Here is a 23,598-nt window from a genome sequence, read left to right as displayed (position 1 = left end):
TACAATACAGGAAAAAAGAGATTTATTTATTGAAATCAGTCATATTTTGCAGAGTGATGTTCATAAATCCAATTATCTTTTCATATTATGCCCTTTATTCTAGAAAAGACGCTTTTAACTGTGTTCTCCAAAAGTACAGCTCTTATTTTCTTCACATAAAAACTTCCCTAGGAAAATCTTAACTTCAAGAACGCTGTCAAAAAAATTGTTTTGTGTGGAGTTATGGGTGAGAGACAGTTGTGTCCGGGTAGTGCCGCCTCACTGTCGCCAAAACACAGGAAGCCATGGGTCGGCCGTTTTTCTTTTCTCCCGAGTGCCGTGAGAATGTTCTCCGATGTGTGTGTAAATGTGTTTTATCTCCATGCAGGATAACATGCACACTCGTTTAAATGCTCATTTTGAATTCACTAGACTTGACTTTGGTCTTATGAATGTAAGGTCATTGTATTTGTGTTTCGGTCTGGGAGAAATCAGGGTGGAGAAGGAAACGGTGACACCCTGAGATGTAGAGAGAAATTAAACAAAGCCAGCGACCACACGCTGGCCAGTGCACTCGCGAGAAGGGGAGAGAGAGAACCTGGGAAAAAGGAGGGAGAGCTCAGCTCAGGTTGCAACCCACACAGATTTTGTCAGAGAATGTCGGTGCTCGAGACGGCTGCGTGAAAAGTTGAGAAAAGGTATCAAGAAGGAGTTGGTGACTGTGGAGAGATGCATTCATTTTGATGATGATTTCAATTTGCAGTCGTCTGATAGGAAACGCCGCGGAGTTGCTATCCGGATTTTCCTGTTACTTTACTTCACAGTTTTTATGCCTATGTTTACCATATTGAATGACCTTTCTATCTAGTATTTCTGCAAAGAGTGCCTTGGAAGGTGTTGTGCACTCAACTGCAGGTGAAGGGGGAGGCGTCTTTTGGGAGTCAGGGCTTTTATAATAGAGTTCATACCAAGTGGAACACATGTTTGTTGAATTATTGAACACGTTCCTGCAAGTTGTTCCGTGACCAAGCTCATCTTTACCTAGCAATCATCTTTCCCTAGAGAAATTTGATTGGATTATTTATTTGTTCAGCAGGAGTCAGTGGACATTTAATGAACATTACAAAAGTTATGTGACTGTCACGTTGAGCCCGAAGCGACAGAATAATCGCTTCGTGCGCAACTAACTGGAGATAAGTGGATCCCCGAAATAGCTGACACAGAAAGGAATTTTGTCACAAAAATGAGATTTATTATAACACAAAAGTCCCCGTCGAAACGGACAACTGAAAACGCTGGTCAAAAAGAGGACCAGGAAATAATAACGAGGCAACAGAAAACGCTTGCGAAAAAAACGGCAAGGAGAAAGTTCTTAGGCAAAATACTATAATCACACACGAGAGGAATATCAAGGAACGCAATAATAGCGTAATAAGAGCCTGAAGCTGGGCAGAGCTCCACAGCTGTGGAAAACTTCATGCCTGGTCCCAGTGCCCAAGACCCCCCACCCTAAGGAGCTGAACAGCTACAGACCGGTGGCGCTGACGTCTCACCTGATGAAGACGCTGGAGAGACTCGTCCTCGCCCACCTTCAACCGCTGGTGAGCCCGGCACTGGACCCACTGCAGTTTGCCTATCAGCCTGGCATCGGCGTGGAAGACGCCATTATCTACCTCCTCCACTCAGTGCTGTCACACTTGGAGAAGGCTGGGAGCACTGTGAGAATCATGTTCTTTGATTTCTCCAGTGCCTTCAACACCATCCAGCCCAACTTGGTGGGAGGCAAACTGCAGAACGCCGGAGTGGACCACCATCTCACAGCATGGATCATAGACTACCTCACAAATCGGCCGCAGTACGTGAGGTTGCAGAGCTGTGAGTCGGACAGGCTTCTCTGCAGCACTGGAGCGCCGCAGGGGACTGTTCTGGCTCCATTCCTGTTCATCCTCTAAACCTCGGACTTCAGACACGCCACTCCAAACTGCCACCTTCAGAAGTTCTCCGATAACTCTGCGATTGTTGGCCTCATTACAGAGGGGGACGATCGGGAGTACAGGGGAATGACGAAGGACTTTGTGGACTGGTGCCAGCAGAATCTCCTCCAGATCAACCCTAGGAAAACTCAGGAGTTGGTTGTGGATTTCTGCAGGAAACAGTCCTCACCGGCACCGATGAACATCCAGGGTATGGACATAGAGAGGGTGACCTCCTACAAGTACCTAGGTGTTCTTCTGAACAACAAACTGGACTGGTCTACAAACACGGACACCCTGATTAGGAAAGGACAGAGCCGACTCTTCCTACTCAGGAAACTGAGGTCTTTTGGGGTTCAGGGGTCGCTCCTTAAGACTTTCTATAACTCGGTGGTGGCCTCGGCCATCCATTATGGCATTGTCTGCTGGTCAGGCAGCATCTCAGCCCGGGACAGAAAGAGACTGGAGCGACTGGTCAGGAAGGCGAGTTCTGTCCTGGGCTGCTCCCTTGACACTCTGGAGGAGGTGGGCAACAGAAGGATGCTAACTAAGCTAAAAGCTATGATGGACAGTCCCTCCCACCCTCTCCAGCCCGCCCTGACAGCACTAGGTAGCTCCTTCAGCCAGAGACTGTTACACCCGCGCTGCAAGAAGGAGAGATACCGACGCTCGTTCCTACCAACTAAATGCCCATTGCAATCACCAACAAATGGGTGGCAGGTGTGCAGGCGGCAAGCAAGAACGCCTGCCCCCTCCTGTCAAATACGGAACGTGACAGTGATTGATTTCCACAGTTGATCCTCCTGCCAGAATGGACAGGCTTTATCATAATGGAAGGGAAATGAATGGAAATTCCATCAACCTGTTCCTGCCTCCAAAAAATGCCACATTTTGCCACCTTTTTTTGCTTCATTTCACTGGACATCGTTCGTGCTCCTCCAGGCAGTGGTGGCTATGGCATCAGAAATCTTGCTTCGAGTCTGTAATGTCCCATATCTTTGTTGGAAATACGATCTTTAATGCAATCACATACAAAGAATTTTGATGAAGTGATATTTGATGAACATGGTGGCCAAGGAATTTGTCCATCCCTTCCAATCTGCCGGTCTGGAAATTGAGGAACCGATGAACATGATGAGCAGCGCGGGCACCCGCAGTGGCTCCTCCAGTTGTCTGTTGTCTGTTTAAGAGGGAGGAAATTTCATCTGTGCTGTATGTTAGACACATACAGCACAGATGAAATTTCTGTATGTTAGATACATACACCACATTTGACAATAAAGCTGCTCTTTATACTTGATACTTGAACATTCCCGCCTCAAAACTCACTTGTATTCTTTGGCATTTGACTCAGCATGACCCAAATTATGATCTTAGTTATACTGTTTGGTGCTCTCTACCGTCTTTGTTACTAATTTGTTGCTTTGCTTTACTGTCGTATATGTTAGTTGCTCCATGTGCAGCACTTCGTGTGCAGCGATGGCTGTTTGAAAATGCTCGATAAATACATGCAAGTAGAGTTGAACATGCAGTCCCCAGTGTCGTGGTGTGCCATCTTTCACGTGATGACACACTTTTGATAACCACTGATTACAATAAAACAAATCTGGTTAAGGTACCGACTGCCTTTGTAATAAAATATTAAAATTGGGAAGAGTCTTTGTAGACACTGTATTCACAGAGTTGGTCTCAGCTCCTCAGTAACCTGCAGTAGTGATAGTTGCTCCAAACAGAGGATAAAGAATATAGTGCATGCCTGCGAGTGTGTGTTATATTGTCTGTCTACATGTGTTGCTTCACTGTGTTCAAAGCTCTGTTGCTTAAAAAATGATAGCAACACAAGCCTGTTTATGGCTTCATGCATTTTTGTCTTTGACTTTGTTTTTGACTTTGACTTTCCTAAAGCAAAGGTGTGTGGTTGCTGAAAGACGCATGTGATTCTCTTTAATGTTTAGTTTGACAGTGAATTTCAACTGGCACTGGCGATAAAGAGCTGAAGCCTTTTTTTAAGAAGTGAATGTACAAAAATGCTGCTTGTTGTGAAGTGAGTTGAGCTTACTGACATCATACAGAGTGCAAATCTCCACGTTTTGCTCACAAGGCTAAGCAAATTACTGGCCCAGCGACAGCTCGGATATCTAAAAACTCAAGTTGGATCACTCGATGTCACCAGCACATCACAAATAGATCATCGTGTAGGGAATTCATTTGGATTTACAGCATGTTGTATATACAACATGCTGTAAGTTCCCGATTTCTTCAGTCTGACAGACTGCTTACTGTAAATTCTGTTGTATTGGTGAGTGGCTGAGTTCCAATGGGCTCAGCAGCTAACTCTTCAATGAACATGTGCACAGGACAACCTGAGTGTGTTTCTGCGTGGATGTGAGGAGCTGGGACTGAAGGGAACCCAGCTTTTTGACCCCGGAGACCTTCAGGACACGTCGACACGCCCCGCTTCCAAGTAAGTCTGACAGTTCGCTCACCTTTCGACTCAACTTTGCACAAAAACTGACGTGCACACTGCAAGATCCCGCAAGATGGATGTGAAACATGACAAGCCATTTAATTCTTTATAGTCTGTTTATATTATTGCTGCATTTTTAAAAATAGGATGGTTTATCGGAGGCTGGAATGGGTTGAAGGCATTTCCATTGACTTCAATGGGAAAACATGATTTGAGCTACACATTTTACGTTACGAGCGTTGCTGAAAAGCTCACCTCTGCTCACAGCTTTTGTTCTCTTTCTATAACACTGTAAGATGCCACCAAATCCCTACCTAAGTCGTTGAGGTCAAGGAAATATGTTGAATCGAAAGCCTGTACAGTGGGGAGGAGCTAGCTTTAGCCTGGGTTGTTAACGGAAGAGTCTTCGCCGCATGTGTATGTTTTCTACTCTGCTGAGAGTAATGAAATATTATCAAAAAGCTCAAGCAGTTAGTATTGAAAAGCTAAGCTAAGTAGTATTAAAAGGCTCAGGCACCTGTAAGCCATTTATTTGTAAGGGTAATACTGGAAGTTTTGTAATTGCGGGGGAATACTGTGTTGTTGAATTAATACGTTTCTGTTAGCGTTACAGTCATCCACCCAACTGACCTGTGTTTGCATTCTGAATACCCCAATCTAGGAAATAAAGGCAGCATCTTGAATTTGAGTTTCCATTAGCGATAGCTTCATCATCCATCTGTGTGTCTGTCAGTGATGTTGCGTTTCCTCCTGGCAATCAGTCAGTTGGCTGCCAACACAAATAGTTCAATGCGAGTCAATGAAAGATTGCGCAGAACAATGATGCGCTTTTGCGGTCGGCACGCGCCGCTTACTTAGCCGTGAGCGCTGCTGCGTTGCCTGGTGACAAAAGCTTGTGTTTGTAGTTATACATGTGCTATCTGTGTGCTGTCATCACACTCGCGAACAAGGTGTCATTCTACAAAGATGTCCTGACACAACAGTGCAATGTTGAGTGTTTTTTTTTTTTTTTATATGAGCCCTCCGACTTGTTCTGTCAAGACGAGGAATTCTTTGGTCAGCATGTCACCTGTTTTCTTTCTGATCAAGTGAACAAGCGTGTTTCTTGTGTGTTGACACAACAAACGCTGATAGTGTTGATTTCGGTCTTTGAGCTTTTTTTTTAGGGTTATACTTGGTCTCCGCGGATCCAAAAGGGCGGCATATCCTAGCAAATAGACTAGAGGGGCTGTCTTGCTGAGTGGTGAAGGCTTGCAAGTGTTAGCGAACGTAGTGAATGTCTTTTTGTCAAGGGTTGTCAAAGGTCGCAAATTTTGTTCAAACCATGATGCCATCACCCTTATTTATGCTGGTTATCACAACACACTCGGAAGTCTGCGTTGCTGTTTGGGGGGTTTGGTCAGGTGGCGTTTTGCATGTAGCTGACACAAGGTGCGAGGGACAGAAACCCAACATGGCGGCTCCCCTGAAAGGGATGAAAATTGATGAATTCTTAGTCCTCAAATAAAACATTAATCGGAATATAGCGTTTAGACATTCAGCAAATTCTTGATAAAACCTTTTTTTTTTTGGCTTTCATTGCACTTTAATGTCTGTGTCCATGTGGAAGTCGTTGCTGTTTTATCTTTTCTGGTAAGCATTGTCCTGCCTGTGTGATTGCATAAAGGCAAAATAAATACAATCAGCTGATAAGTAGCGATAAGCTGCAGGGAGTGACGAGAATGCTCACTTGTTGTTGCTTAGTCCCGGTCTGGCAGTCTCCGTTTACAACCTCACCTATTCTTCTTAATTACCCATGAAAAAATGACATCCTCAAATCCATCTTTCCTTTAAAACATGCACAGATGCACAGGAGTGTGCAATTTAACAGCGCTAAATCAAAGCGCATGCTGGTCTATGCACACACAGCTCCGGTGTTGGATTTCTATTCCTATGTGAAGTTGGTAATGTCTCTTCAAGGGCAGAACAAACCTAAAAATGTGTTGCCGCGCAGCTGTTTCCACCGGTTATATAAAAGGTGTCATGACAGGAAGACTTTTCGGAAGCGTGTTTACTGGCCGGGGAATCGGCTTTGGGGAAAATGCCGAATTTGGGCCACTGTGCAAAATAGATTTTTGCGATAAGTGACCGTTTCCTCTTTTTAACCTCCGCCCGTCCAAACACAGTTTTGTTCTAAATAAGTCTACAATGGGCGGGTGCCACTTTCAATTCTTCTTATGCCAAAATATTGAGATATCAATTCACTTTCTCACACAGTTCCTCTGTGTGTTTGTGGTTCTCGACAGGCCGAGCGACTGCAGCCGAAAGCTCAAAAATGTAAGTGACTTTCATTTTAAGATGATTTTTTTTTTTTTTTTTTTACCATTAGAAATTGGAACGCTTGGAAATTGCAACACTGTGATGCAAGTGTTAGAAAAAGACACACGCTGCTGTTAAGATTAAGTCATATACACGCACACGCACACACACACAGAGCAGTTTTTCAGTGTTTGTCAGTGGCTTCGAATGAGTGAGGAATTTAGATTACTTGTAAGGGTCAAAGGAAGGTAAACATGCTTTTTGCGGATGCGCTCCTTTCACTTTTGTCAATACAAAGCAAGGCCGGCCGTCTTCCTCCTTCCAAAGCCGCGCCGCGTTTACCGCAGAGCGCCTGCACAAACACGACAAGGCCAAGACATTGTTCCCACCTTGAAAAGGAAGGCAGGAAGCCTCCCGCTGAAATGGACCTGGAATGACTTATTGGCAGCTGTTGGTGCAATGATTTAGAAGAGAATAGAACACAATTGGAAGGCGTCAAGCAATGTGAGAAGCTATGTATAACTTTTAACGATGACAAAATGAAAAAAAAAACATATGAGCAACCACACAAAGCAGCAGTTTGAGCAAGGCGATATTTTCTCTCCATGTCAACAGCGCACTACACCGGGACGGCTTCGATAAGAAAGCTCGGCGTGGCTTAATGTGCTTATTTTAGTCGCAGGCAACAATCAAGACAGGAGACAGAGCCGACATATGTGGAAAGCAAAACGTAGCTAGGTCATTATCTTTGTTGTATTCGTCATCATTCTTGCATTCCTGTCGTTTTCTTCATCTTTGTACAGTCTTCGTTGTCATCGCCTCCTTGCCGTCTTTTCCAGGTTATTCTTCATTGACACTTCGTCATCATCGTCCTCGGTTGTGCCTTTTTTTCGTGGTTTCCTTCTTTGTCATAATTTTTGTCTTTTTCCTGTTCGATTCTATCGTCTCTGCTGTCGTCATCTTCATCTTTGTCCTCTTCTTCGTCTCTTTCGTCCACTTATTCCTTGTTGTTGTCATTTGTCTTTGGTGTTATCTTCTTTATCGTCAGCTCTCCTTGGTCTTCTTATTTTAAGTAGTCGTCTGATGAATTTCGCTAAATGCTCCTGTTGGAAGTAGTCATCTCAGACACGAAATATGGAAATAACGATCGATTAAAAAATGTAAACATTGATACTAACCGTTAGAAGGAAGTTCAGTCTCTCTCTCTCTCTCTCTCTCTCTGTATGTATACACGTGTGTGTGTGTGTGTGTGTGTACCTGGAATTGTTTCTTGAGACATGAAAATTCCTCCCAGGCATTGAATAAATTTTTGATTTCGAGTCGACTTCAAAGATGCAGACGTTCACAAACATATTTCAAAATGATGTCTTACACTTCATTTGCAAATTGGCTTTCAGTGCATCTATGAACGTGACGAGCTAGTCATGACTAGCAGTGTCGCACACGCACATTCATTCAAAACTATGCTCACGCTGGAATTTGGCCAGGAGCCGTGTACTTTCTGTGGCTGACGGGCCATATTGCCTCAGCGCACATCCGTGCCCTTATGACAGGCAGAAACATAAACAAGCAGTGTGACAGTGAGCTCAATACATTGTTACTGGTTACTGCATTTGGCTCTTCACACTCCTGCTTCTTTGGTCTCGCCCATATGGAGAGTCCCCCCCCCCTCCCCACAGATGACTGTATAAACAATCCAATTAATTCAATCATGTTTGTTTTGATGGCCGCAGGTTCTAATCACCATCTACTGGCTGGGTCGGGCTGCCAACAGCTGCACTTTTTACAGCGGGCCCACCTTGGACCTGAGGGAGTTTGAGGGCCTCCTGTCACAGATGCGAAAGGTTTTGATGACTTTCATCATCTCGAACTGTTTTAAAGGGGGCATGTGATGGAAAATTGTGTGAAAATTGTTCGGATTGTGCACAATGTAGATCTCCATGAAATCCTTGATTTTATTTATGGTACCCGCAGGAGATGACTTGAGGTTTATCCATCCGCCTTTCATTTAGGTTGTCAAATTCAGCTTGAGTTCTACAAAGTAAATCACTGCATAAACTGCATTACATTAGTGATGATGTCAGTTATTATAACACCAAATTGCGGGTGAACAATAACAAGGAAATTGCGGCACTTTTCCTTATTTTGCGAGACAGGAAAGGCCTTCCCCCCAGCTTCCATTAGCAGCTCGACATTTTTCAAATGCAGACAGATGCAGGGAGGAGCCGGCAAGTTTTTAGAACCTCAAGTTGAAGAGAGAATTACAGCTGGCGTGGAGGTTTGAATAACGGCACGGTCACAGTGGGATGTTGACAAATACTCTTCAAAGAAATAATGCTTGACCAGGTAACATTTTATTGTTCAGCAGAATTCTCTCGAACTCCTACCTGACTAAAGGGTACCATTGTAAAATTCTCATTGATCTGCATTTGTGCTTTCGGTATGCCGGTTGCTATATTCATACTACATGTGATATACCATTTTGTTCGTCTGATAATCACTTCTTTTTAGAGTTAGCGCACAACTGCCAGGTCATGATGTAAAATGCCTTCCACCAATCTCCTTGAGGACTTCTGTTCTCAGTTGGCTATCGTGCTGTCTGTTAGCATTGCAACTGTTAGCAATTCATCTTTCAACATGAACAGCAACGGTTCACTCAGGCCTGACATCTTCCCACATGAACAGAAGGGATCCATCTTTGTTGTTATCTTGCAAAATGTGAGCATTTCTGTCCTTTCGTCTTTGTCCTGGCACGTTTTAGGAGGCGGAGGAGGCAGAGAGCCCCCAACGCAGCATCCGGGATAGCGGCTATATCGATTGCTGGGACTCTGAGCGCAGCGACTCGCTTTCCCCACCCAGGCATTTCCGCGAGGACTCCTTCGACAGCCTGGACTCATTCGGCTCGCGTTCACAACAGACCCCGTCGCCGGACGTCCTGGTGGCCCGCGGCAGCAGTGATGGTACGAACCTATACAACCAGCAAACTTTTGTGTGTTTTATCCAAGTCACAGGCCACTATTGTATGTCATTTTTATTTGAGTCGCATGGCTTGACGCAAGTTGACAATTTAAGGACTTACCTGGCGAAAGCTTTCGAAAGACTCAACTTGGCTTACCATTCATGAGTCACAACATGATTTAGAATTGAACATGACCAGACAAGTTTAGCATTTGAATTTTTCATTTTCAAGATGGAGTACTGGAATACAGTGCCGACTTGAGACTTACCGTATTTTCCGCACTAAAAGACGCACTGGATTATGAGGCGCACCTTCAATGAATGGCTATTTTGTAAAAAAAGATTCATACATTGGACGCTTCGCATTATAAGGCGCAATCAACAATGCCTCCACTAGATGGTGCTACGCTCCTTCATTCAACTCGAGAGGTGTCCGTTCAACTTGAGAGGCGTTCATGACCGCCTCTGAAAAATGTAAAATTACTATTATTGTACTTAAATGAAACTATGAAAATGGAAAATAATGCATCAAAACAGAAAATCAGGCGAGAAAATCAATCAGCTGCCCAAATCACAAAATAAATTCTATATCCCCCCCTCCAGATTTTATTTTGTGATTTCCTTGCTTGATTTTCTTCGTGGTTTCATTGAAGTAATAATGAATTTACATTTTTCGGAGGCGGCCATGAACGCCTCTCGAGTGGAACGGAGGAGACGGCACGGAGATGGACAAAGACGTACAGTACCTGTACTTGTTGAGACTGTGAAAACCATTAATAAAGTCTGCGTTTAAAAAAAATAATAAAACCACAACCACAGCTCTCCTTTTTTCAACAAATAAGGTGCGTTTTTGTCTGTCTCCGTGCCTTCTTTTCTTCCGGTCAACTAGAGAGGCGTTCATGACCGCCTCCGAAAAACGCATTGGCATTTCCTTGATCGTAGCTCCTACAGTATGATCAGATTTCAGTTGTAGTTATTTATTCCTTTGTTGTGTATTCACAAAAAATGAAATCACAATATAAATTCTGTAGGGGGGGGGGGGCTATAGAATTTATTTTGTGATATCCTTGCTTGCTTTTCAGTTTTGGTGTATTATTTTCAATTTTTGTAGTTTCATTGAAGTAATCGTTAGTTTACGTTTTTTGGAGGCGGTCTTGAACGCCTCTCGAGTCGAACAGAAAAAGGCACGGACACAGACAAAGACGTACCTGTATTTTTTGAGACTGTTTTAAAAAATTAACACCACAGCTCTCCTTTTTTCGGAGGTGCAACACAAACTTATTTAATAAAGCAGCGACACAGTTCACTGAACCAACAGCAAGTTATAACATTGGAAGCATGTCTCCAGGAAGGAGCCATCTTGGAGTCGACGTATTACCGTAATGACCATATAAAAGACGCACCGGATTTTAAGGCGCTCGGTGAGCTTTTAAGAAAATGGAAGACTTTTTGGTGCGCCCTATAGTGCGGAAAATACGGTAGTTGTCACTTGCTCCCACCTCTGCAATTGAGTAACAGAGCACCAACTCTTTTGAAAGGTGCATACAGGCAGTTCGTCATGCAGATAAATGAAGGCCCATTGTGCTTGTTCAGCTGCGCTACCGTTGAAGCCCATTGTTCTGCATTGTGTGTTGTTGCGGACCAACGCCCGGCGAAATAAAAAGACCTTTTGAATCTTTTTTTTTTTTTTTTTTTTTTTTTTGGTCATAGACACTGATTTAGATCATTGTTTTATCTTTAGCCTCAGCCCACATCATGTCAGTCATTTTTAAAGAATTCAAAATATTTTTTTTTCAATGCAATTGTGCAAACATCAGTACTCAAACAAACACTCATTCGTAATATAGAACAACCAACAAAGTACAACAAAAAATGCAAGGATTTGACTTTGAAGCATGTTTTTATCCCATTGTGTAACAAAGGAGGTATCAATAGCTTTTCACATGCATGTTAGCATACAGTAGAACAGCCAAGAGCAACAAAGCTGCTTCAGCTGCCCATGTTAACATCAATAAAACAACAAAGTCAGTTGAAAGAAATGTTTCACACCCACCCCGAGTTCTTCTCTCATGCATGCTCTGCCTCCATCATTCCGCCAACGCATCACAAGACGACCTGCATGCGCCCAACTTAAATGGACAGCAGCCAACTAGCTACCCCCGGAAAATGAATGAGGAGCCAGGTTGAAGACACGTAGCGATAAAATGCAAATATTTTAAATGTATGTTAACATTTATAAAATTAAATGTTATATAAGATATATTTCAAAAATAATGAATTCTTTGATTAATTTCTTTTAAAACATCCATCCATCCATCCATTTTCCGATCCGCTTATCCTCACAAGGGTCGCGGGGCGTGCTGGAGCCTATCCCAGCTGTGTTCGGGCAGTAAGGCGGGGGACAACACCCTGAACCGGTTGCCAGCCAATCCCAGGGCACACACAGACAAACAACCATCCGCACTCACACTCACACCTAGCGACAATTTCGAGTGTTCCATTAACCTGTCACGCATGTTTTCGAAATGTGGGAGGAAACCAGAGTACCTGGAGAAAACCCACGCAGCAAGGCCGGAATCAAACCCCGTACCTCTGCACTGTGAGGCCGATGCACTAAGCAGTCGACCACCGGGCCGTCTTTAAATCTCTCACAACAGCAACATTTAGAAAGTATTTGAAATGTTGAAAAATACAAAATGTACATCAAAGTCGTGTATCGACCATACTTTCATCAGAATGGGTGCAGGCTGAGAGGCAGGAGACCCATTTTCCCCTCCCTTGTCCCAACATTTGCATCAAAGCTCCTTCACAATTGGCCTATGTTACGTGTCCTCACCCTGACGGCAACGAAGAGGCCAGAGGGTAAAGTTGAATTCAATCTTAGGAAGACATTCGACCTCCTGTCGATACAGTGTTTATGAATGAAAGGCTTTGGAAAGAATAAATCCAGAGATGTCATGTTACTATTAGAAAATACTGTGCTGAACTCATCTGATGCCTGATGATCAGGATTGAGTTGAAACATAGTCCATTTGTCTTCGTAGGAAGTTAGTGTCTGATTTGTGCTGTTTCCCTTTTCTTGCCGTGCTCTTTGATGGCACTGGCTCGAATCTGCTCCGGGGGTCTGGGCTCTTGTAGCAGCAGTACATGTGGTGAACATCTTGTGGAGAAATTTCTGGAGACCTTGAGGAAAGCAGGTATCTCATTACTTGGTGTTTGTGAACATTCAGTCATGTGCTACCGAAGCAGGCATCAAGTGAGCACACACCATAGGACTGGTGCCTCTGCTCCATGTTAACGCTGAGGATTATTATGTAACCTAGAGATGTTTTTTTTAAACCAAGCAGGGAAAGTCCTGTTGCCAATCTAAGTGTCGCCTGGTCTATTTTCATTTTGTAAGATGGGATGTAGGTTGTGACGCCTAGATTCTAATCATTCTTTGGACGAGAGTTTAGGAGATGCAAGTAATAAATGTGATTTATGCCGTCTTGTTGGATTAAATGTCTTCATCCGTCTCAGACACTTGTATTTGGAACGTGTTCACATTTAATTGGTTTAAAAGCGGTATTTGTGATTAATGATTTGTCTTTGAGGTTAGTTGGAGCTATTTATGCGTTCTTTCTCTTTGCTTATGTGGTGGACATTTTTTTAGATAAGCAGCAAACAAGATTGACTTAATTGTGTAATTTCACACTTGATGGGATGGCCAAGTACTCCACGGCCCAACTATTTTGTATACAAACATTAAAAAGTCAATGTTCCCGTTTTATGGGTCACCTTTGGGCTCTTTGGGGAAAGTTGAAGGGGAAACTAGTGCATTGGTGTATTGAAAGTACGTGAGAAAAATCTGATGAGTTTGTGCAAGCAACAACACTTGTTTTGCAGTAACTGCTTGTCTGTGTCCAAAATTCACTTTAACTGCACGATTTTGACCTCCTCATGACCAGAGGTGGAAAAAACACTTCCTCTGCTCGAGTCATATAGATACTTGTGTCAAGACAGACTTTGATGAAAGTAGGAAAATTCATTTGACTCCTTTAAGTATTGATGGGTAATGTGAAAACTTCTCTGCACACAAAATAGTTACATTGTGTTCATACTGAGAAAAAAAAGGGGGCGGGGTTAGGTTTTCATGCCAGATGTTTTTAAGAGCTAGCTATTGCCTTTTTAACTTTTACGCAAGTATTGTGTTCCCGTATCTTTGCTAACATTGTCACCAAAAAATATTACGTTTTGGGACTTTGTTACTTCCCACCGTTGCTCATGACTGTCGTCTCCTTCCCCCTACAAGGCCGCGGCAGCGACTCCGAGTCGGACGGCCCACCGTACCGGAAGATCCCGGACATCCACAAGGACGATATGTTGGCCCGCCGCACCTCCGTGAGCGAGCCGCGTACAGCCATGCCCTTCAACCAGTACCTGCCCAACAAGTGCAACCAGAGCGCCTACGTGCCAACGTCGCTGCGCAAGAAGAACGCCGACAAGGACGATGACGAGCACAAAAGCTGGAGTACGGCCACTTCGCCTGTAGGGGGTGCTGACAGACCTTTGAGGTAGGTGCTGCCTCACAGGCTCTCTTGTGATCGTCCCTCGTGATGTCAAAAAAATAATTCCTCACCCATTGGCTGAAAACTCACATATTGTGGGGTTTGTTTATGCTCTTTCTAAAATTCTATAAGATGCCACAAAATGGCACCAAAGCCGTGGAGAACATGAAATGCAGACATTGGTGTCAAATGTGTGTATTGAAGTGGTACATCTAGACCAAGGGGTCTCAAACTCAACTGGGGGCCTCTGGAGCTAGGGTCAGGTTTTCCAAAAAAAAAAAATTCATTTATTAAAAACAGACACAAACACATAAAACTTCGCTTATAAATAGTATCATTTGTCGATAAAATTGGCAATACACCTTTGCATAACACTGTATCCTTATTAACGTATAAGGGAATAAAAAAAAAAGAAAGATGGACCAACTTACAACAAAGAATAGCTTTAGTAACTGGAACAGAAAAGATTTAAAGTGCATCTGAAATTCAAAAATAACATTGAATCCTTAATTTAATAACAATAAATATTTTTTAACTGACCATGTCAAACCATACGATACTGAAAAATAAAATGACATAAACTCAATAACTAATAATGCATTCAAACTAATCACCAACATTATCTCAGGAGCACAATATTTTTAAAAAAACTTTAACCAGCAAAACAAAAATATATAAAAGAATTTGTGCTATTTTTTTTTAAAAATCAAAGATGATGTCTAGATTAACGGCTACAATGAGCACATTTTGCAATGCACAGCTTTTCGAAGCGAGGTTTGAAGCAGGACACAGCAACTCTCGGCTCCTGCTCAATATGTAGCCGGGACCTGTATTATTATACTGAAGTAGCAGTCACAAAGCAGCAGGATTGTTGGCAATATTCGGCACGTTTTCGCTGAAAAAAACTCAAGCAGCTTACCAGCATGATTGGGGTGCAATGTCTTTAAGTGACGCCTTAATTTATTTGGTTTCATTCTGTCCGCTACCAACATTTTTAGACAAAGTAAGCACATCAATCTTTCCTCGTCTGCCCTCGCAGGCACATTGAGGCCAAGCTCTACACACGCCTTGTCATATTTCCTCCCTGACAATGCTCCCTGCGCAAACTCTGCCAATGAGAGCGCTACTGCCCCCTAACGTAGTGGAGATGCAACTGCAAGTTATTTTAGGACAGTAAAAAAATAAAAAAGCATGTTCCCTGAGGTCAAACGCAACCCCCCCTGGCGGAGCCTCGCGCCCCCCCAGGGGGGCGCGCCCCACTATTTGAGAAACACTGATCTAGACTGAGACTGACATCCTTCTATATCGGGGAGAAGCTAAATTCAGCCCAGATTTTTAGGGTAATGTAAGATGAGTCTGAAAAGGTTTGTGTCATAGTTTGCGGTATATTTGCGGTTTGATCTTGATGCCTGCGGTTGAGTGAATAAACGCCTCTGGAAACTATTTGTAGAACTACATTATATATCACACACACTCTTCCCATTTTTGAAAATCTTTTTCTGCACCGTGACCAGCGGTCATGTTATTGAAATTGCCAGGGGTTCCTTGTGCCGTCCCGCTGCCCCGTTTCTTTCTCTTCTGCTGAACACATGGCCCGGATTGCCTGTCATCATAATTTCAAGGGACTTGGAAACTAATCTGCAGTTGAAATCTGCAATGTATATATCGGGTCTGGGATGTTTCCTTTGAAATGAGCTGCTGCTTGCATTCTTAACAGCAGCAGGCTGCGGCGTGTGCACGTTAGCGCTGCCAAGATGTTAACACTTGTCATGCGGTTGTATCACATCAAGCAAATCCCAGTCATTTCCCAACAGAGCTGTGTGGGGGGGCTGCTTGGCTTATTAGGAGAGACAAAATGATGTATCTTTACAAGCAATATAGTTGAGAAATTCAAGATAGGAGCAGTTCATATACACACCTGAATGAAAGGAGAAATATTTTTCCTTTTTTTCACATTTTAAAACAGTTTCCAGGTGTCTTGGTATCATTTTTAAAATACCCTAACTGGACATCAATCTGGACTACAGCCTTCTTCAACTCTTTAAAAGCTAGTGCAAACAGCATAGCATGCACGTGCGCACACACACACGCACACACAAATTGTACCCAACCCCACAAGGACACCTTCACCACGAAAGCTCTGCGTGTCGGTGATGTTATGTAAATTACCTTAATTGTGATGTCAAATTTTGGCAAAACTAAGAAGGGCTAGCATGCAGACAGATTTTCAGAAATTAGAAACCCGCAACAAATTTATAGGAGGAAGTCTCGAGACTCAACTATTTGTCTTCAAAAAGCGATTAATAAAAATGTGTATTTTTTTTAAAATAATAACTTATCCACCCCTCCATTTTCAACACTGTTAATCCTGAACAGCTTCGCAGGGGGCTCCTGGAATCTCTCCCAGCTGACTTTGGACAAAAGGCAAACTACACCCTAAACTGGTCGCCAACCAGCCACCGGGCACAAATAATTACTTCATAAATTTATCATAAATCCATGTTTTATGTTATGTGCTGTGTTTATTATTTTACTTTATGTTAACTGTTTTGTGAAGCGCTCTGTTACAGCTGCCGCTGTTGTGAAAGCGCTATATAAATCAGCATGTATTGTGTATTGTATAATTTCACTTAGTAAAAACATACTGTACATCAATTACAACATGAAATACAATGTTAAAGAAACCTTTTTACTTCAATTCAATGAACATTGTGCTGCTCCTCCTGGCACGTGTGCCTTGGCCACGCAAGGGCACTGAGATACAAGACATCCAGATGTATAGTATTGTACATGGGGACAGTCGCTGCTCCTCGGTAAGATGCAATAATAGTCATCATCCTTCACAGAGGATAAAGAAAATCTACGCCTTTGAGTGTTACATAATTTATGTGTTGCTTCACAGTTTGTGTTCAACATCCATTGCTTAAAAGATAATGCCCCCACAACACCGATGCTATTCATTGGCCCTTTTGTGGAGTTTCCCATTATGTGTGTTAGCATTCAGCTTGCTGAATATCCATAATCGTCCGACACATGGTCACTCCACAATGTTGTGTGTGTGCATTTTAATTTTCCTGTTCTTTTCTCCAAAATAGCCCTTTTATTTGTTTAGAAACTCCACGTTCTGTTTAAACTCATGATTATCTATTAATCCAAAACTTTATATAGTAATATTTTGGAAATTACATCATATCAGGCATGGACTAAAACTCTGGTACACACAGAAATGGGAATATGGGACTCTCCCTGAGGATGTACGGAAATGAGCTCCGCTTCCTTTACTGAACCTGATCACACCCAATGCCTGAACCGGACAGCTGCACACTTTCTCCACCCGGCTTTCTGACTGCCTGCCTGCAAAGCTTTCTCAAAGATTAACAGTCAAAAATGGTCTTGGGAGAGTGCAGAAGTTAACCACAGCCTGACGGAAACCAACAGTGGCCGCTTCGATTGAGACGTGACTTCTCCAAGATGTATTTGAAAGGGGCAGGAGGGTCTGTTTACAAAATAATACCTGCACTTCGACAAATTAGCCGAACAATCGAGAATGTGCTGCCGCTTATCAGAAGCTAACGCTGGTAGCTAACACTATTCTGAGCTAACATTTCAGCATTTTTAGTTTCACATTTGACGGTTGGGCAGCCTATTGGTATACAAGTCAATTTTCCATATGCGCCCTTCGCGACCTTTGTTTGCTTTGGTTTGTGTTGCTGGTACTTGACAACTGCAGCAGTGGTTTGCTTGCAGAGAAGACCGCCCCCTTGTGACTGTTTGGCACAACATCATTCAGCCTCTAAATCTGACACACAAGTCATTTGGTGTCACCGTCTCTACTCGGCAAACATTCAATAATTCACATTTGTGTTTGTCTGTTGTTTGTCTCTCCATGCTGTCTTGCGTCCTGCCAGCGTGTCACATGACCTACAGTAAGTCATCCAATTTCCACATGGGAAAATCTACCGGCCATTTTACTGTGTCTGGTGTCGGTCATACGCTCGAGAATGATTGTCACAACGTTATGATTATGATGACAGTATTGACAGTATGAGCAATACAATGTTTAAATCTCAATATACAATCAACAATTTTCCTTGCAAAGGCGAACCTAAATTGCATGGTGCCTTAAAAATGTTTTGTGTTTTGGGGAAAATCTTGGAAGGATTATGAAAACGTGACATTACAATCGCCATAGCCTCTGAAGATTTCAAACATAATTTCGAGTGATTTTAACATGTTGACTTCCAAAATACACAAAATTGTCCGACACGTTTCAAGTAGAAAAAAATAATTTGCGGCTCTTCTTGAACATATTTGGAAGCGGTTTCCAAATGTACTGTCGTTGCAGTAAAGAAACCTTTCATGAAAAAAATCCGTGTTCGCAGTGGTTTTTAGTCTACCATGTGATGTCCATTCCCTGATAAAAACACAAAACAAGAGGTGGCATGTATGCAGCAACAGCAAAGACACATCCTTTGCTGCACATTGATTTTTGAATGTCTCTTTCTCTTGTGTCCTCCGCAGGAGTGTGAGCATGATCGACATGCGTGGGGAGGATGACGCCGCCACCATCTTGCCACCGCACAGTCACATGCGTCATGAGCTGATGCACAACCAGTACAACCAGATGAAGGAAGAAGACAGTCACTGGCAAGATGTGAGTGAGCAGTTGTCATTTATTAGTAGTTAGTTTTTTTTATGTTAGTGTCCGATAGCCTTCAGTATAGGGGCACCTGGCCTTTTCACGTAGAGCAGAATAAAGCATAACAGTTGTCATTTGTGCGCGTCAGGATCTGGCCCGGTGGAAAAATCGTCGGCGCAGCGTCTCTCAGGACCTGATCAAGAAGGAGGAAGAGAGGAAGTTGATGGAGCAGCTGATGACCGGAGGGGAGAGCATCTCGCAGAGGAGGAGAAGCATCAAGACCTACCGAGAGATTGTCGAGGACAAGTAGGTCCAACTCAAATGGAGAACATCAGTTTGAGCGTACAGTATGTTACCCATTTAAAAATGAATACGTTCAAAACCCTCTCAACTCTTAAAGCACTATCTCAAATTAAATGAGGAACATGGCGTATAATAGTAAATCAACCACTAATATGCATTATGGCAAATGGCAGCTAGCCAGTAAGAGGCTAGCTGGCCAGCGGTTAACCTAGCAGTCTGAAAGTGTTTTCCTCAATGTTCTGAAAGGAAACACAAATGTCCTTTGTTCACAAAATACCAAAGGAATCCTATCAAACCAAAAGGAATGGTGGCTAGCTACATAAGCTAATGTAGAAATCTAGATTTTTCTTAGTGTGTCTTGTTACACAGCGCAAAGACTCAAATACATGCATGGCAGGAAATCCAAATGAAAGTTCTCTGTTCACAAATCGTTCTTATAAATCAAAGCAAAGAGTTTGAGCGAGCGAGAAGCCAGCGGAACTGTGATTGATCCAGATGTTGGCAGACAGATTCTGGGCTCCGCTATGTGTGGTGGATGTCATCATATTTCATTTGTAAATATGAAATCGGCATGTAGCGAACCCTCTCAATCATTGGATGCGTTATTATGATCATCACCTTTATTTTTTAATAGCTGACTGCAGCACAATTCTTGTGTGTTTGTGTGTTGGAGGAGGGGAGACTGGTTTGGGGAGGCATGAGCGAGCATCATCCCCAAGTGAAGATCATCTTGTAGTTGCTTATAAAGGCACTCCGCATGCGCTGATCTATTACATAGGCTAGAGCGAGTCTGTTATTCTTCCGCCATATTGACCGTGTGCCTCTCGTGCACTGAATGTAAAGGGAGCAATGGGAGCCGCTTCGACTGGCCAGGAATCAAGTTGGCTGTGTTCATCACCACAACAGAGCAAACGCCCATTTGTAACTGCGCCCATCTCCAAAAAATACCAAAATGAAAGAAAACGTCACCCATGCGCAGTTACAGTGCACTTTGCATGAGGCATGAAAATAATTTAGGGCCTATGGACCTGTCTGTAAAATGCATGGCAGACAAGCCAAATAAAAAGTCTTTGTTGTCGATACTAATACTGATCGACAGATTCCTTTCAAACCATCATTAAAGGGAGCAAATAAGAAGCTAGTGTAACAGTCAACATCTTTCCTATGTGCTCCTTCTCGTCAAACAAATCAGACCCAGAAGAGCCAAAGTCATTTGTTTACAAGCAAGCTGCTTACGTTGTTGGTCTCCACAGGGAACGTCGCGAGGAGGAGCTGCGGGCAGCTTACCGGAGAGCCAAAACCCCCGAGGAGGCGGCCTTCATCCTCCAGCGTTACGCCCAACGCTTCTCCATTAGCGAAACGGTTATGGAGCGCCTCCAGCTGCCCAAGGTCCTGGATCGCAGCATCTCGGCCGACCCGTCCTTCTCCGGCTTCCCCGTCCCCCTCTCGCCCTCGCCGACCACCTCCGGGCCGTGGGACGCCGACCCCGACAGTCCACTGAAGTATCTGCGGCAGCAGTCGTCCCCGGCCTCGGCTCCCAGGTTCACATCTACGGTTGAGGCGCAAATCGATGAGTGGCCAAGAGACATGCCGCCCCAAAGGCCACAGATCCGATCGCGCTCATCTGAGCCGCCGCCCAACCGGGTGCCGTCCCCCAAGCCGCTGCCATTGCTGACGCCCAAGCCTTACGTTCAGTCCTGGCCTGCTACACCGGAGCCCTGGCCCAGCAAGGTCAGTTTGACGCTATATTGCATTAGGCCTTCATATTTCAGCACAAATATAAAAAGTGGACTGAGCTTCATGTAAATCACAAGACTGAACAGTTTCTGCTTAAGCAAACACCAAACAAAAAGTATTCACACTTGAAGCTATTCACATTCGACATTCCGGGAATCTTGCTGAACTATAAATGTTTTCTCAGAGGAATGGTCCAAAATTCATCAGCAGTTCAGCAGTCTGCAATTGCAGCTTGTGATCAGAGCTGTTGCCCTTTATCTTTTATTGTTATCATAATTCTCATTCAGAATTTGTTTCGCGTACAATTCACCGAGGGCACGGGCAAAGAATAGGAATCTAGAGGGCCGAGGGAAGCACTTTAAAACGGTACGTGTGAGCTACGACAGCTAACCGGCTGCAAAAGTGCGCCGCATGCCTCCGTGTCAGGCTGTTGCTCATCATGGCATGGTAACGGGTCGATCGCGGGAGGTTGGTTGATCGAAAAGTCGATCTTCTGTCCAAAATGTTTGGGCACCCCTGATCTAAACCATACTTTTAATTTCACACAAATTCCGACTTTGTTTATCTGTCAGGGCTTTCATGCCATCTTAGGGCATTGCAGAAAAATAGGACAAATACACTGTCCAATTGTTTTATCCAAAACATGGTATTTTTCACATAAAAATGTTGGGCAGTGATGGTCGCGACCGAGCTAAATGTAGCCAAGTGCTTCTCTGGAATGTCTTGTCAGGCGTCCCAGTCCCACGTTGAATGGAGCCTTGTGTTCCCTATTGACTTAAGAAGTTGCCGGAGAACGGCCCTCTCAATGTGAAGTGGGCTCCCCCGTGGACAACGACGGCCCACACAAGCTGCTTGGAGACGGATGAGAAGGTGGAGGTCTAGAATGGGGCGAGGATCGGGAGGTGCAGGGTACTCACTGAGAAGTTCACTAGAAGCCCCCTCACACATAGATTACCAGCGCCTCTTTGTGTCTGAGGCTCGCTTTGTTGCTAAACTCTGCATGCATAAGCTCATAGGACACTGGTCCTGCAAGTGAGGTTTTAGCCCCAGAGATTTGTTTCTGTTGTAGTTCTCAATAGGGACCTCTTGGAATCACTGTTCGATTCTATTCTTGAGATGATTAAGTTGTTTTGGGGGGGGGGGGGGGGGGGGGGTGCAATATGCCCGAAAACATGAGGATTTTTGCAGGTGCGTGTATCTTGTGGAGCACATAAAGACATGAAAATGTCTCAAGGAGCCATGTCCCAACTTGATCAGGAAATCAGCCATTTTGGGTTTTGAAGCAGCCATGTCAGACGAATTCCAGGGCTTGTGATTTGACAAATTTATCCCAGGTGATTTGTCTTGAGTCCCAAATTGGAAGCAGCAATCCTAGACAGACGGGCTCATATTTGTTTTACGTATTTTGGGCCAGGTGCTGTCGTTTCAAATCAAGGTAAATCTGGATCTGATTCAGATGAGCATCAAAGCATTCCACACTAGGGAGAAAATTCAAATCGTGTTGAATCTGGATCCGATTCAGATTATCATCACAACATTCCACATTACGGTAAAACAACTTCTAATGTCTTAGGGCACTTCCACTGCTGCCAAATTACATGATATCAAGTAGTAATTGTTTGTGCATCTGGATTTTGTTGGGTTTGATCACGTTTCATTTGAAACTGCTTTGTATACATTGCCGTGTCTCACCAAAGCTCAGCACAGACGTGTCTGCCCTCAACACAGCATCCGTCTCTTCTAGGCTGACGGTTTGCTGCGGGTCAATGGCAACACGGGACCCGGCGCCCCTCCCGCCGTGCCCGAGAGCCAAGCAAGGGAGTCCTCCCCCGTTTTCCTACCGTCCTCATCGCCCAAAACCACAGCCCACCACACAGATGCGGCCGCGGCAGGAGACAGTCCGACGTCCATCAATGTCGAAGCGGCTTCGACTGACATCCAGGACAAGGAAGTCGCTCTGTGTTTAACGCCGCCTACTAGGCCTACTTCACTGCCAGTGGTAAACCGATCGCTTATTCCATTACCTTTATTCAAACATTCACACTGCTAGCTGTTTTCAAATGTATGAAAAACAAATCTAATCATGAACTTCAAATACTATTATTAAGTATCCATTAACATTAGGTGTAAATTTAGATTGTTTTGTGTGCCTAGTGTAATGCCTGTGAGCATAGAGTAAGCTGCTACCGCACTACAAAGCTCAAATGTATGTGATTTATCGATTTCTCTGGAAGCTATGCAAAGTGACATTTTCTATATATTTATAGATAGATACACAACTATCGACTTGTTTGTTTAGGAGTTGCAGAAGCCAGAGGAGAGTTTCGGGTGGAAGACTGGAAGCCAGTCGGCGGCTGCACCACTGGAGAAAAAGTGTGAATCAGCGTCACACTTCCAAACATCTGCAGGTCTGAGTCATACACTACTCGACTGCCCCCATCTGGACACTTGTGGATCTGCCACATTGCAGACATGCAACATTTTTTACAGTTCCTTGGTATTTTCGTAAAACTTCTCGCATTCTTCTCTCAAAACGGTATGATGAGGTATCAATGGATCAAGAATTAGAGCACTATGAAACGTCCTCAGACAGTTGTGGTGGAATGGTTCTGTCTCATGCAAATGCACACTCCCCCTGTCGTTACCATGATGACTGTGGGTGGAGCTAGTGCATTGCAACCAAAGGAGTGCTACTCG

The 23,598-nt window shown here is 43.8% G+C and overlaps 1 protein-coding gene and 1 long non-coding RNA gene across 8 annotated transcripts in view; one reads left to right on the top strand and one right to left on the bottom strand.

Annotated features, from left to right (window-relative positions):
* Window positions 1-23,598, top strand: part of LOC147208218 (LIM and calponin homology domains-containing protein 1-like) — a 61,606-nt gene that overhangs the window by 26,452 nt on the left and 11,556 nt on the right. For 6 of the 7 annotated variants that reach the window (XM_086106163.1, XM_086106161.1, XM_086106162.1 and 3 more), the window contains exons 4-14: window positions 4,310-4,416; window positions 6,705-6,735; window positions 8,451-8,561; window positions 9,479-9,677; window positions 13,967-14,228; window positions 18,131-18,148; window positions 18,744-18,876; window positions 19,010-19,167; window positions 20,418-20,895; window positions 22,646-22,900; window positions 23,201-23,309. In XM_086106163.1, coding sequence (XP_085962289.1) covers window positions 4,310-4,416; window positions 6,705-6,735; window positions 8,451-8,561; window positions 9,479-9,677; window positions 13,967-14,228; window positions 18,131-18,148; window positions 18,744-18,876; window positions 19,010-19,167; window positions 20,418-20,895; window positions 22,646-22,900; window positions 23,201-23,309 — 1,861 coding nt within the window. The remainder of the gene's footprint in view (window positions 1-4,309; window positions 4,417-6,704; window positions 6,736-8,450; window positions 8,562-9,478; window positions 9,678-13,966; window positions 14,229-18,130; window positions 18,149-18,743; window positions 18,877-19,009; window positions 19,168-20,417; window positions 20,896-22,645; window positions 22,901-23,200; window positions 23,310-23,598) is intronic. The other variant, XM_086106159.1, reaches the window with a different exon arrangement.
* Window positions 11,557-14,024, bottom strand: LOC147208219 (uncharacterized). The gene is made up of 2 exons (XR_015100317.1): window positions 13,931-14,024; window positions 11,557-12,858 (listed from the first exon to the last, which is right to left on the bottom strand). It is a non-coding gene; the product is annotated as an uncharacterized LOC147208219 (long non-coding RNA).

This window comes from Hippocampus guttulatus, chromosome 2, assembly GCF_054856545.1.
Source record: "Hippocampus guttulatus isolate MCC_2025c chromosome 2, RoL_Hgut_1.0, whole genome shotgun sequence".
Classification (NCBI taxonomy): Eukaryota; Metazoa; Chordata; class Actinopteri; order Syngnathiformes; family Syngnathidae; genus Hippocampus; species Hippocampus guttulatus.
This window is presented reverse-complemented; position numbering and strand designations above follow the sequence as displayed.